Here is a 16,193-nt window from a genome sequence, read left to right on the forward strand (position 1 = left end):
ACCCCAGGCTGAGGCACCCAATGTGTGGCTTGAACCACTTGCCCTCCAGGGAGGGTAATCTCCCTTTTCCTCCAAGCTCCCTCCCAGGATCACAGGTCCCTACCTGATTGCTTGTTTTTCCTTACCTGTTTCTGTGTGGATCTTTTATACAGCCTTGGTTGTACATCTGACAGGTTCCAGTTTGTTTTCAGTGAAAATTGTTCCACATGTAGATGTATTTTTCATATGTTAGTAGGGGGAGATGGGTTCTATATCCTCCTATTCCTTCACCTTATTTCCTCTCCCCATACACATACATTTAAAATAATCAGATAGATAGTCCAAATGCTGATTTTGTCTCATGGATTTATAGAAACTTTTCTTAACTATACAAAAAAATAACAACTTTTATTTCGTTTCGTGTTTGTGAATTAACTGGCAAGAATAATAAAGGTTTTCTTTTAATGGTCATAGAAACTAACATGTACTTTATCTATTCCTTTATTTTACTAAAATTCCATTAATTGGAGACAAGAAAAAGCATCCTTGTAAGATTATGCTGTAATAACATGAAGAGTTTTTCTTATATTTCTTCTAAATTAATACTCTTATATTGATGCAACCCCAACTCCCTGAATTTCTGTGTATGTCATGGGAGTGGTTTTTTTACATGATATATTTAAACCTTTCAGTCATTTCTCTTCCTCCATTTCCCAAGCTTAATACTTGTAAAAAAGTTAGTTTTTCTAAGAAACACTTAGGTAAAGGTGTATTAAATCCTTGGGACAAAAATCTAAATTTTTGGTATACCTTTTCACACAAACTTATATTCAGATGAAGCAAGAACCAACCATATTTATTAATGGAAACAAGATATTTTTTTCCAACTAATTTCCATAGTCATGTTAGCCTGGGCTACTTGTACAAAAAATTAGCACATACACAAACCAAAAAAACAAGCAAAACAAACAAAAAAACCCACCCCAAAAAGCAAGAAAATCCTCACTTCATAAATTCATAAGGTGACAAGTTTTACCCCTGAGAGGTAGCATAACCAAGCGAATGAATATTGTACGTGCATTAACTGAGGCACTTGAGATCACCCAGTTTGTTTAATTCATAATGAAATCTCTCCTCAGAATTTCGTGCTTGTAAACAATTACATTAGAACAGTAGTCTCAATTTATTTTAACAAAGTCTTACTCTAAATTGTAATCATCAGACTTAAAACTTATAAGAAAATGTATTTCTCTCTCTGATAAATATTTAGTTGGAGAAATAAGATTTCTTGAACTTGGGAATATATTTTAGCCTGTATTTGTGAAATAATAACATTTGTAATCAGAAAGGACACTATTCCTATTTAGGGTCACTTTAATAAAAGGATTTTGGATTCATCTTACACATTACAAAACAGAAAAGATAAACATCGTGAATCACTTTAAGTAGAGCTGAGATAAAGTAATGTGTTATTTTCATAACATAAAATTCCATACACTCTGCATGTGAACATTTTCTGAGTTATTAAACAGTAGGGTGATCTCAATCACAAACTTGGCTTCATATGAAATGTTTTCATTAAAATTTTAAGTTTTCTTTAAAATAAGAAAAACTTGGAAAGCATAGCTCCCAAACCAGCTAAATTAGAAACTGCTAATTTTCTGAATGAAAAGAGCACTGTTTTTTTGGTTTTTTTTTTACACAACTGAATTGAAAGAATAGAAAAAGCACTACAGTTGTTATAGAGAACTATTAGGTCACCAACACAGACATCTGAGAAACTTTCCTTTACATTACCATCTTCTGCAACCACCTGCTTCTGCTTTGTCATTCACTGACATTTCAACCCTGTCAGCTACTGTATCTTCAGATGCTGGTTGGACATGGCCCTCTGACTGTCCTCCAGTGTAAGTAGGGGTGCTGTACTTCAAAAGGATGGATTTAAACTGCATTAGAGGTGCATCTGTACGAACTCCCATTGGATCAAAGTGAGTTCGGCTTACTCGAAAGCCTGCTTGAGAAAGATAGCACAAAAACTTTTTTAACCTGCAACAAGGAAAGGCAAAAAAAAATGAGGTTCTTGTTTTAAATCATAATGTCATAAAAATACTAAATATATACAGTTTGTCATTCACGGTCTGTCTTACTTTGGCATATTCATTCCTTTAATGCTGTGTCTGTGGATGTTGTAATAAAAGGGAGGATGTTCAGTATTGACATCAGTCTTTTGCCTCTTGACTAAATTTGCAGTTATTTCGTTACTTTTTCTCTTTCCTGAAATGTACAGATATAAACACAGAAAGTTAGCATTCTCTTAAAAATTACAAGCCAGACACTTTAATAACTACATACTATCTTCAAGTCTAAATCCTTTGACACAACATTTTGACCTATCTATCCAATCTTAATTCTTACAATAACATAGCTTTTATTGTAATATTTATTCTTTATATTTTCACTATCCTTTACTCACGTAGTTTTACTGTTTAACTGTTTGCTGAATCAGAACTTTTCTACCTTCTTCAGTTTTAAGCCTCAAGCCTACCTCCATCTTCTGTAGAAAGCCATTTTTGAAATCTGGGCCAGTCATTCCACAGATTTCACTACTCTCAACACTACTCTGAGTTTGATTAAGTTCTGTTATTATATGTTTTCTTGTTTCATGTATTTAGGTCTTTAATAATGTGTATAAATCCTTCCGAAATTATATTCTAAGTTCCTGGAGAATAAGGTCCTTTATTTCTATACTTGTATTCTCTACTGAACACCAGTAGAACTGGCCCTTGTGAACAATGCGGTTTTGAATTATGTGGGTCTACTTCAACATGGATATTTTTCAACAGGGAGAAACTACAGTAACACATGGTTCAGTTTGTTGAATCTGTGGATGAAGGACTGACTTTAAGTTACACATGGATTAATCCCAGGGCTGTTCAAGAGTTAACTGTGTTTGATATACAGTAGTCTTCAATGAACACAAAATGAACACAAAGTCAGTCTCAGGGGCTTGCATACAGGAATTTATGAGTACACTGTATGATCTCATTGCCTACTTTTTATCGCAGTACTTAGCCTTTACATTTTCAGTGAAAGGAAGCTAGCAAGTAAGTTTCTAGCAATGTATCCCTTCAAAAATCACAAAAGGAAGACAACTGAGATATCCAAGTTACCATATGGAGATTTTTTTCTGAATGTTCAACTCTGTATTTCTATATGAATGTTACTATGGCCAAATTTAAAATTTTCATGAACATTCATTTAAGCAAAAGTGTTCAGAAGACAAATTTGATGCATGAAAATGAATGATAAACTGCATTCAAAGATAAATATTTTGAAGTATTGACTCATGGCTTCCCCATTAAATCAGATAATTAAAACCTGATTATACTGTCACATTAAATCTAAGAAGGCATATGTACCCCAAGAGTTAGGAAAGGCTGAGACTAAAAATCTAATACCTTCCAATTACCATCATCAGCAGTCCGTAATTTCTTTTGCCTGATATTTTCTATCATGTAAGATTTTATATGTTGTTATACTAGTTTAGAACAATCATAATTTTAGAGCTATAAAAGAATCCAGAGAGATTAGTCTAATTACCTTAATTTATACATGAGGAAGGCTCAGAGATTTTCAATATCTTAAAAACTTATGTTTTTACCTTATTCTAAAAAGGTTTTATGACAACTCTTAAAGGTGGGGGACCTGGCTGAGGTTATATAACAAATGACACAAAGAAGTAAAATGATACTCTTAAATTTAATGTATTTTACAGTATACTGGAATGCCTTTTTCTTCCCTCCAACAGAGAAATTAAGGAGAATAAATCATTTTTAAGTGATTTGAATCCTAACAAATTAGTTGAAGATGCTAAATGAACATGACTGTTGGGAACAGTATGTAGTTAATTAAACCATAAGCTATTAGCAGGAGCTGAAATTTTCTTCTCTTTGAAAATCAACACTAAAATGTTGAGCAACAATACAAAATTACAGCTTGTAACTATAGTCCTTGGTTCTTTCAATCTCAACACTGTTTTTGCCTGTATACAAAACAGATTTAGAATCTAACATTGCCTTCTAAAAACCTTAGACATTAAGCATCGCCATTACAAACCTTAAAATCCTTTGATACAAATTTATAATGCCTAATACAAGTATATTTTAAAGTATGTACACACCTCAAATTATAAGAAAGGCTATGTAATAAAATTCTTATGGCCAGAGTATAGGGTCTTCTGGTTAATCAATGACGTTTCTTTTAACATCTTGTATAGCTCTTACAAGGGGATCACCATATACCAGAGATGTGAACAAAGTACACATTAACAGAAGTTGTGAACTATGCAAATGCCAGATAAACAAGGTCTACTGTAATTTGGTTGCTGATATAATAAGATGAAAATGAATTTGAAGTAGGCTACCAAAGCTACCTCTTCTCTTTCAGTTACCCTGCTGCTGCGTGCTCTTACACAGATGTGTTCATACACACACACACGTACCTTGTGCGCTGTGACTGTCCGTTGTGGTATCATCTGTAGTTTTAATAAATACACCGCATTCTTCTAAAATTAGAACAAATGGAAGCAAAATAGTTTACAGGATGATATTAAGCAACAATTTGAAGTTTACATAAAAGCTTACTAAATCTATGCACTGCTTCTATGAATATATGAGATTCTGTGACCAAAACAAATTCCAAGAATTCATTTTTTGACCCTCTAAGATACCTAACAGGCCCACCCTTCTATCAATAGCCAGATAAAACTACAAAAGCCTATTTATAGTAAAGAGAAAACAAAGGAGAAAAAACTTAACTTTCCTGAGTGGTAAGTGTAAACCTAGCTTCCATGTCTCAATGGATATTACAAAATTTTTGGCCACACTGTTAGAATGACCTAAAGTTTCTCTTTCCAGAAAGCAGATACAGGGTAATAAAATCGGAATAGACTTTTCAGTTCAGTTCAGTTCAGTTGCTCAGTCATGTCCGACTCTTTGCGACCCCATGAATCGCAGCACGCCAGGCCTCCCTGTTCATCACCATCTCCCGGAGTCCACTCAGACTCACGTCCATCGAGTCCGTGATGCCATCCAGCCATCTCATCCTGGGTCGTCCCCTTCTCCTCCTGCCCCCAATCCCTCCCAGCATCAGAGACTTAGTTCTTTCAATCTACTAAAGTTTAAAAAATACTTCTATAAAACAAAATCATCATTCCTTTCAGGCCCCTAATATAAACTTGAAGAAAACAACGCAATTAAAAAAAAAAAGCTAATTGGGACTCATTACAGAGAATTTACTTAAAGCGTACTACTTATATTGCTTTTAATTATAACATTAAAGATGGAGTATTTTTGATAAACAGTTTGTAACCTAGTAAATTAGTGTTAAGTCACCTTGCTTGTTGAGATTTGAAGGTGCATGAACTGAAAACTGACTTTGAGGAGTACACTCTGACTCAAAGATGAGTGTCTTTATTAGGGTCTGAATGTCATCTAAGCCATGGTGCAGAGATTCAGACAGCATTCTTTTGAGGAATCCAGTATTGAAAAGGGAACTTGACCTGAAAAAAGAATACAGAATTAGATTCAAGAAGTGTTTTCTTTAATAAAGTCTTCATAATTAAACAACGACTAAGATAATTTGCCCACTTTATCATGTCAATTCTCTAAGCTAGTGGGATTAGTAAAGGAAATTTTATTCACAGTAGGTCAACTTACGGAGCCCTCATAAGGTGTATGTCCTGTTGTAACATAGAGGCGTAAGATACAGCGAAGTATAAAATTCACTGTTTACCCTATGAAAGCCTATAAATGTAGACAGCATCTAGACTGGGACACACAATAATGCAGAGGTTTTCACAATGCATATTCCTATCAGTAAACAGTAACCCTTAGTTCCAGGCCATATATGGCGGGGCAGGGTGACATCCATAAGAATTACATGTGCTGGTGGTGATGTAGTTAAAAAGTAGCCCTGGGCTCAGTCTGATATGTTTCCCATTTAATTTGAGAATCACAAGTATAACGGACAGAATATGAATTCCAGGTCAGACAAGCCTTTCCACCACTTCTTAGCTACGTAATCTTGAGTAACTATTGTTTTGAGTGTCACATTCCTTATCATAATATGGAAAATAAAACTTCTCACAGACTTAGGGGAATTAAATGAGATAATACACCTACAATCCCTAATACAAGGTATATCCTCAAGAAACAGTAGCTATTACTAGGGTTAGCAAATATATATGAAATGATACGTGATTTTAAGTGTCAAACGAGTGACCAATGTAAGATTTACTAAAAGACAATTCAAAGATTATTTTGGATTTAAGCACTAAGGAGTGACACTTCAAAAAGGATGCAGAATTTGAACTAGAGGAAGGGAAGGGAGAAGAGACTGGACGAGTGTAAAGACATGAACAATGGCTTTAAGTGAGAAAACCTTAAGTTACTGTTCAGTCTTGGAGGTCAAAAAAAACACAACAATTCTGGCTCTGTTGTGTGCAACTAATTAAATCCTGAGGGATCAGTTTTATCCAACACTTAAATACTCTGTGCCATCACTTTTTCATTTGGTAAAATGAGGGAAGAGTTGGGCTAGGAGATCTTTCTGGATCTAGCAACCTGTTACTCTGAACTTCTCCAGTTCCAAGAGTGAGTAGGGTCAATATACTGCAGGTGACAGAGTTCTAGAAGACAAGGCTGGCCAGGTCATTTCTTAATCTAAAAGTATTTACTTGAAAATAAAATAATGGGCATCAGCACAAATATGTTTACCATTAAGTTAATTTTTAGACTTCAGTTGCTCAGTCGTGTCTGACTCTTTGCGACCCCATGAATCGCAGCACGCCAGGCCTCCCTGTCCATCACCAACTCCCGGAGTTCAATCAGACTCACGTCCATCGAGTCAGTGATGTCTTCCAGCCATCTCATCCTCTGTCGTCCCCTTCTCCTGCCCCAGATCCCTCCCAGCATCAAAGTCTTTTCCAGTGAGTCAACTCTTTGCACGAGGTGGCCAAAGTACTGGAGTTTCAGCTTTAGCATCATTCCTTCCAAAGAAATCCCAGGGCTGATCTTCAGAATGGACTGGTTGGATCTCCTTGCAGTCCAAGGGACTCTCAAGAGTTTTCTCCAACACCACAGTTCAAAAGCATCAATTCTCCGGCGCTCAGCCTTCTTCACAGTCCAACTCTCACATCCATACATGACTACCGGAAAAGCCACAGCCTTGACTAGACGGACCTTAGTCGGCAAAGTAATGTCTCTGCTTTTGAATATGCTATCTAGGTTGGTCATAACTTTTCTTCCAAGGAGTAAGCGTCTTTTAATTTCATGGCTACAGTCACCATCTGCAGTGATTTTGGAGCCCCAAAAAATAAAGCCTGACACTGTTTCCACTGTTTCCCCATCTGTTTCCCATGAAGTGATGGGACCAGATGCCATGATCTTTGTTTTCTGAATGTTAAGCTTTAAACCAACTTTTTCACTCTCCTCTTTCACTTTCATCAAGAGGCTTTTTAGTTCCTCTTCACTTTCTGCCATAAAGGTGGTGTCATCTGCATATCTGAGGTGATTGATATTTCTCCTGGCAATCTTGATTCCAGCTTGTGTTTCTTCCAGTCCAGCATTTCTCATGATGTACTCTGCATATAAGTTAAATAAGCACGGTGACAATATACAGCCTTGACACACTCCTTTTCCTATTTGGAACCAGTCTGTTGTTCCATGTCCAGTTCTAACTGTTGCTTCCTGGCCTGCATACAGATTTCTCAAGAGGCATGTCAGGTGGTCTGGTATTCCCATCTCTTTCAGAATTTTCCACAGTTTATTGTGATCCACACAGTCAAAGGCTTTGGCATAGTCAATAAAGCAGAAGTAGATGTTTTTCTGGAACTCTCTTGATTTTTCCATTGGATCCAGCGGATGTTGGCAATTTGATCTCTGGTTCCTCTGCCTTTTCTAAAACCAGCTTGCAATGACTAAACCTTGGCCTTATAAAGTAATAAGGCTGAAGTTTGCAATGATTCTTATTACAATGCTATTAGCAATCTCAAATTTCTCCAAGAATCTCTATTAACAAACAGCTTATGGGAAGGATTGTGAGTAAAAGCAATTCAACTTTCAAACATGAAAAACACCATAACTAGTTACCAAGGATGCAAAAAGCACACACATACATTAAATATTTGCAGCTGTGTCACATAGCTTTACCTAATACAAAAGCAGACATTTACTTTAACATGCCCTTCTTCCTTAAAATTAATTCCACAAAGAACTTTTACATTAGTTGACTGGTCTATAAAAAGTTATAGCGATCACTTTAAAATCATACCCTAGTTCTATAATTATCAGCTACAAAAAGCCTCATCCTTACTACTCAAGAATGAATTATTTAGTTTGCAGATCAGCTTGGCTTTTCTTTGATCCGACTTTATCTTAACTCTGACAAACTTGGAAGAATAATGGTATAGAAAAATGTGAAAAGAAATTGGAGAAGGAAATGGCAACCCACTCCAGTCAGTACTCTTGCCTAGAAAATCCCACGGACAGAGCAGCCTGGTGTCCATGGGGTTGCAGAGTCGGACACAACTGAGCAACTTCACTCACTCACTCAGGTTCATAGGGGAAAAGAATTATATTTACCTATATTTATTGAACCTAAATTTGTCTTCTACCACAGTAATCAAAAGTCAGCAACCAGGTCAATACATGCATAAACTCTGAATACATTACTACGCTTAGGCACATACCATAGAGGTCCAAGTTCTATTGCTGTCTTTCCAGGCATGCTTCCATGACAATTACAGGGTAGCTGTCTATATGGGTTTTCTGTGAAAAGGTAATAAAAAGAAATCAAAGGAGAAATGACAATGTAAACAGTAGTAATTGTTATATAAGTAATAATTTGCAGCTACAACACTGAGGATCTACTATGTGCCAGGTATTGTGCATTTATATGCATTAAAAAATTTAATCCTTAAAACTCTGAAGCAGGTATTAAGATCTCAGTTATGTAGATTAGATGATTAAAGCTTAAGAAAGATACAGAAGTCCATGTCAAAATTAGAGGCATAGTTTTTAGTCACTATACTACCTGAAATAATTTCAGCAGGAGTCTTATAAATTCCACAAGCTATCCATATTTTAAAATCAACTGATTAGGGTATAATTTACATGCAGTAAAATGTATATGTTTTATGTGAAAAGGTTGATGAGCTTTAACAAATGTACATACCCATATAACCAACATCCATCAAAATAAAGACATTTCCCATAAGTTAACTCTTCTGTAATTGGGAAGAGAAAATGAATTACTCTATTCCCTAGGCTTGATGCATATTCAGTCCCAGACATGTAGGCTAGAAGAAACTAATTCAGTTTAAAGAGCAATGAGGGCCCTGATGTAATCAGAAGATGACTGGGGAGATACAAGACCTAGTCTTAGTTTCTAAAATGGCATGATATTCTACCATGGACTTTCCTCTTCACTTAAGACTCAGAATAGTCATTTTAAATCAGATTCTCTCCAACTGAGTTCCCCCAGGCCATTTCTGGGTTGATCATTCACTTTCTTCGAATGGCCTGATCTGATCAATGGGTCCTAGATATATCCAGAACCCAGGATTATGGCAGTAGGGGCATGGGTCTATAGCCTCTTGCTATCTGATATCACTCTGTCATTCAATGCAATTAAGTGGCATAATTCACAGTTGTATATATACTTAATGGCCACCTTCATTGTTTGTTCCTAGGTCTACCTTTCAGCCTTAAAGAGTGTGGTTACCACTGACCTTAGCTTTGTTGAGAATGATGCTGCTCAAATGCTATACGAATATATTCAAGACATCTTCCCTGAAACCATTAAATAATTAAATTACATGTACTACAGGCAGAATTACCCAAAGTAGGGTGATTCACATTTATGGTTCTGTCAGTTGTACCAACTTACCACAGGCAGCACACAAATATTTGTCAGTTTGTTTCCTGATGTATTTTGCAAAATGATCCCGTCATATAAACCTATGTCTGTTTTGAAGACCCTTGCCTAGGATTTCTTAGTGCCTGATGAGCATCAGCATCTTCAAGGATCAGGGTTATCATTTCAAGTTACAAAGTAGAAAAAAATGAAGGTGTCAAGAAAGAACGAACTACTATTTCTATATCATTGGTAAATAGGCCATGAAGGTAATTCCAGATGAGGAATTCAAAGTATTTAAAGACTTTAATTGAAATGGACTGAACACATACTTTAATCTCTTCTGTTTCCTAAACCATTATTAAGATGAGAACAAAGGAATAAAATTCAAACCCCAAAGATAAATAAAATGTGAGAAGAGATAACAAGATGATGAGAAATGTCAATAAAATTTTAGAAGTGAGAAGCAGATATACACGGGGTTAACTGATTTAGCAGGTCAGAGAAAGCTAAAGCCAGAGCCTGAAATGGGTAGACAGGCTACTAATAAACAGCAAGCCCACTGGCATTGTGGGACCTGAAAAGGCTTGAGAATTGAAAGTACTGATTGTCTCTGAAGATGGAAATAGGGTGGTAATGTGGAAAAAAAAAAAAAAAAGACTTCATTTTAAAATTTCAAGACTTGTAGATCTTCTCTAAGATCAACAGGCTTCTGTGTCTTCTCCATCCAAAAGAGGAAGTTAATCTTGGGTGAGGCTGAACCACAGAGGATCTGGAATCAGGGGCATTAGTGACAGTTAAGAGTGAGGAGATATATGAAAAGAACAGTTAGAACTGGACATGGAACAACAGACTGGTTCCAAATAGGAAAAGGAGTACGTCAAGGCTGTATATTGTCACCGTGCTTATTTAACTTATATGCAGAGTACATCATGAGAAATGCTGGACTGGAAGAAACACAAGCTGGAATCAAGATTGCCAGGAGAAATATCAATCACCTCAGATATGCAGAGGACACCACCTTTATGGCAGAAAGTGAAGAGGAACTAAAAAGCCTCTTGATGAAAGTGAAAGAGGAGAGTGAAAAAGTTGGTTTAAAGCTTAACATTCAGAAAACAAAGATCATGGCATCTGGTCCCATCACTTCATGGGAAACAGATGGGGAAACAGTGGAAACAGTGTCAGACTTTATTTTTTGGGGCTCCAAAATCACTGCAGATGGTGACTGTAGCCATGAAATTAAAAGACGCTTACTCCTTGGAAGAAAAGTTATGACCAACCTAGATAGCATATTCAAAAGCAGAGACATTACTTTGCCGACTAAGGTCCATCTAGTCAAGGCTGTGGCTTTTCCAGTAGTCATGTATGGATGTGAGAGTTGGACTGTGAAGAAGGCTGAGCGCCGAAGAATTGATGCTTTTGAACTGTGCTCTTGGAGAAGACTCTTGAGAGTCCCTTGGACTGCAAGGAGATCCAACCAGTCCATTCTGAAGAAGATCAACCCTGGGATTTCTTTGGAAGGAATGATGCTAAAGCTAAAACTCCAGTACTTTGGCCACCTCATGCGAAGAGTTGACTCACTGGAAAAGACTTTGATGCTGGAGGGATTGGGGGCAGGAGAAGAAGGGGACGACAGAGGATGAGATGGCTGGATGGCATCACTGACTCGATGGACGTGAGTCTGATTGAACTCCGGGAGTTGGTGATGGACAGGGAGGCCTGGCGTGCTGCAATTCATGGGTTTTGCAAAGAGTCAGACACGACTGAGCGACTGTACTGAACTGAAGTAAAAGTCTGTACAAATGCTAAGACCTTCCAGTCTCCTTCCCCAACATGGTTCCTAGAAAGCTGATAAAAGACTGCAAAGTTCCTCTGCCTAAGTACTTACCAATCCAGGAGAAAAAACACACACACAGATTGGCTGACTGTCTTTTGGGAGTTCTTGTAGTGAAAAGGCAGACTGCCTTCTCATTACAGTAAAATCTTATCAGTTTATAAGCCCTGCCCGAAGAACTTCAACATAACTAGACATTTGAGATACACTATGACAAGAACAGAACTGCAAACCAGAAATAGGAAAGAATAAAACAACAAAATAATAGCAACAATACAAAAATAAGCAAAATGAAAAACCTATCCTCCCCTAAATATGAAATATACCCAACTATAATCAATAGTATCATAGAGGTAAGATTAGATTTCACATCTCTGAGACAAGAATAGGATACTATTAAAAAGAGACCAATAAAAGTATGAAATAACTCTTGAAAATGAGCAAAGTATGACAAATTTAAGCAGGAAAGTTGGAAAATAAGGAAATTTATAAAGAAGAACTAAATGCTAAGAAATAAATAGAGATGTAAAAAAATCAGAGGATTAATCAAGAAGATCCATCATATAACTAAAATGAGTTCTGGGAAGACAGAAAAAATAATTTGAGAGAAAAAAATTATCAAAGAGAAAATAGAAAAAAAATTATCAGAACTGAAGAACTCAAGTTTAAGGGCTCATAGACTGCAGCACAATGAATTAAAAAAGATGAATTCATAAACATCCTGAAGTTATTTTAGAACAGTGGGTTAAGAAGAGAGATTTCAAGAGCACTCAGAGAAAAAAACACAAAGGAGTATTCCTAAGAACAACAGCAAACTTGTCAATATTGAAGGTAAAAGACAAAGGAATAACATCTTAAACATTCTGAGGAAAAACAACTTCTAACCTAGACTTCTATATTTGCCCCTGCAATCCTTCTAAGGAAATCCTTCTAAGGGAAAAAGTGTAGCTTCAAAAGGAGAAAGTAAAGGAGGAAAGGTGAAAAATACATAAGATTTAAGATATAGGAAGTACATCACAAGGAGAAAGCCAAAGAAAATTTCCATTATGAGTCTAAAAGGGAGACCTAGGGCAACAGCTTTTGGCAGACTTAGAAACAAACAACCCAAACTAGAAGAAGAGGACTGTCTCCAGCGGATTTAAATGAAACCCAAAGGTTGTTTTCAACCAAAATCACAGAAGCACTGAAACTGTATTATGGATTGTGAAAAGGATATACACACCCAAAAGGTGACAAATATATAGTAATGATTAATTCAAGTAATTGAACAAGTGTATAAAAAAGTTATTACAGCACTGTAACTGGTTCATCTCTGTGGAGCAGCCTTCCAAGAAAGGCAGCAATGATCCCTGTATCCTGGTATTCATACCCTTCTATAATCTCCACCCCTTGAATGTGAGATCACTGGATCTGGAGACTCATATCTAGTGACTAGAATACAGCAATATTCTCTCTTTCTCTCTTTGGTTCTTTCTGATGAAGTGAGCTGCTATTCTGTGAAGAAGACTACTTGACAATGAACTGAGAACACGTCTTAGCAGCCAACAAGTGCTCAGGTCTTCTGAAGCTCATAACCGTGTGAATGAGCTTGTAAACAGGTCCTTGCCCAGTCAGGCCTTGATGACTGCAGCCCCAGCCAACACCTTGATGGCTGTGGGAAACCCTTAGCTAGTGGACCCAGCTGAGCTATGCCCAGATTCTTGACTCAGGAGAAACTGAGAAAATAAACACTGTTTTAAGCCACTAAGTTTTGAGGTAATTTGTTACACACAGATAGATAACTAATACAACTTGTAAATGAAGTTTTTATATTTATAAAAATATGAACACGGAATATTGATTAAGCCAACACTGGAGAGAAGTACATGCATGTGACTGAGCTGGTCTGAGATGCTGAATAGTCTTCATGAAAGGAAGATATAGGCAATATAACTTACAAATAAGGAAGATATCAAACATTAGAGACTTTAAACATTAGAAGAAACAGCTGTAAGATTTTTATTAATAGCTGGTTACTTTAGGGAGTGGGGCAGATATCATTACTTTATTAAGAAGATACAGAACTATTTTTTAAATTATATACTACATATTGATAAACAAAAAATTATAAGTGATCTGACTTTTTGGAAAGAAACACTCATTTATACTCTGTAAGTCCTATATGATTACAAACAATGAGAAAACAATTCATATTACTTAATAGTAATTTATTAAGTAAAAAATCCTTTAAAATGTTTGATTAAAAAAAACACTCTAGTGACAAATTCCATATAATACCAGTTATATGTGGAATCTAAAATATGGCACAAATGAACCTATCTACAAAACAGAAACAGACTCAGACATTGAGGCTTGTGGCAGGAAAGGGATGAACTGGAAGTTTGGGTTAGTAGATGTAAACTATTACATTTAGAATGGATAGAAAACAAGGTCCTACTGTTTAGCACAAGGAACTATATCAAGTCTCCTGGGATAAACCACAGTGGAAAAGAATATGAAAAAGGGTATATATACATGTATAACTGAGCCACTTTGCTGTACAACAGAAATTAACACAACAGTGTAAATCAAATATTCTTCAATTTTTAAAACAATTAAAAAAAAAAACCCATGGAGTAACAGTCCAAAATTATAAAGCAACATGAAGGACTCCTGAAGGAGAAGGAAAGATGTTAAGTTTTTACAGATTCAGGATCAAATTTGAGCAGAGTGTATTTGAGTTTAGTTACTCACTGATATTGTAAAACACTCAGGTGAGAAATGAAAGGATAAAAATCTCCATGTAAGAATTGGTTCATAATTTTAAAGGTAGGAATACCATCAGTAACACTGGGGTACGAGGTAAAAAGAAACACTGAGGTTTTTTTTTTTTTAATTGACGTGAAACTCACATTAGTGATATCCTTTTAAACACTGAAGATGTGTATTATTTCTTACATAAAAGAAAATTAAATTAGGAAAAAATAGAAAAGAAACCACAGGGCACTATACCATTTATCTAGGAGGACCAAAACTCTCCCAAGTTTCATCAAAGATATTTATGAAATTTATATTTTAAAAAGCCAAGTGGATTCTATAACCTTTCTGACTCTGTTGCATTTAAACCAAGATTAGCATGGTGGCCTGGGCATTTAGAGTTGGCTTCTCTTATTCCAAATCTTTAGAAATGACAGAAAAATATATTTTTGTGAATAATTCCTAAATACTGCTAGAAAATAAGATAAGTTGTCATACGTCCCAATCATTCAGTACTTGCTAAAAGCTTATAAGCTGAGAGAGAGTACTACTGGAAGAAAACCATATTGGAGGGAATAGCTATTAAAGGCAGAAATAGCCTAGGGGCTATATGAAGCTAAAAAGCAAAGATGAATGCTACTAGAGTAGCTCTAGGACAACTGTTAAAGGGATTGGTTAGAAAACTGTACTTGAAAAGGCTGATTACATGACTCCTTTAATCCATGATTAGCAGGTTACAGAAGATAACTGTATCCAGTTTGAAGTGATAAAGATTTAGGTTGGAGAAGCAAAATAGTGCCCCAAATTTGATTTTAAAAAAAACCAATTACCTCTGGCCCTAAGAAGCTCGGAATTCCAAGGAGGATGAACACAAAGAGACTCACTGAGACATATTATAACCAAACTACTGAAAGCTGCAAAAAGAATCTTGAAAACACTAAGTATCAAGTACAAGGGAACAACAATACAACTAACTTTTAATCAGAAATAATAGAAGCCAATAGAAGGCACTGTAATGATATAGTCAAAGTGCTGATTGGTACTTTGACTGATAAGTGACAGGTATCTCAGCTTCATGCACAAATCTGAAAGCACCAGAGAGAACTCAAACAAAGGAATATAACGGCATGCCCTCCATTCCTACTATCAGTTAACATTAGCAGAAGTACTCGGACAGAAGAAGAGCATGGTGGGTTCAAAACCACATCTCCTCCTTAATTCAGTGTGGTCAAGATAAACTACCAACTGGTTTATTTATTTATCTTGCATTAAGCAAAAAAAGGATCCAGTGTCAGAACACTCTGAAAATAGAGCTCTGAGAAGTGACTGCCTTAACAGATATTAAACAACACTAAAAGGAGTAGAAGTGAATGAATGCATGAACTTCCAACCACTGGAACAGAACAGAAAATCCAAGAAGAAATTCAAATCCATGTGGAATTTTAGTATAAGATAAACATGGTATTCTCAAAATAAGTGGACAAGAGGTGACCTAGTCAATAAAACATAACCTCTGAATAATTTAGGATTGGAAAGCTTTTTCCAACTACAGACAAAATACAGAGTACATTAAGCGTCTGATTAATTTTACAACAAACAATAAAAAATGTCTGCATGAAAAAATAAAAAAAGATGCAAACACAAGTGACAAAATGAGAAAAAATATCTGCAACTATTGTATCATACCACGAGGGTTAAATTCTACTATATAAAGAGTTCCTAAAAATCC

General features: G+C 35.9%; 1 protein-coding gene across 2 annotated transcripts in view; it reads right to left on the minus strand.

Moving 5' to 3' along the window:
• Positions 1-780: 780 nt before the first annotated feature.
• TRMT1L (tRNA methyltransferase 1 like) overlaps positions 781-16,193 on the minus strand; it is a 36,371-nt gene continuing 20,958 nt past the window's right edge. For both annotated transcript variants that reach the window (XM_068986010.1, XM_068986011.1), the window contains exons 11-15: positions 8,729-8,807; positions 5,373-5,539; positions 4,481-4,543; positions 2,127-2,253; positions 781-2,025 (exon numbers count right to left, since the gene is read on the minus strand). In XM_068986010.1, the coding sequence (XP_068842111.1) occupies positions 1,773-2,025; positions 2,127-2,253; positions 4,481-4,543; positions 5,373-5,539; positions 8,729-8,807 (689 nt within the window). In that variant the 3' untranslated portion in view covers positions 781-1,772. The remainder of the gene's footprint in view (positions 2,026-2,126; positions 2,254-4,480; positions 4,544-5,372; positions 5,540-8,728; positions 8,808-16,193) is intronic.

The sequence above is a fragment of the Capricornis sumatraensis genome, chromosome 14, assembly GCF_032405125.1.
Source record: "Capricornis sumatraensis isolate serow.1 chromosome 14, serow.2, whole genome shotgun sequence".
NCBI lineage: Eukaryota > Metazoa > Chordata > Mammalia > Artiodactyla > Bovidae > Capricornis > Capricornis sumatraensis.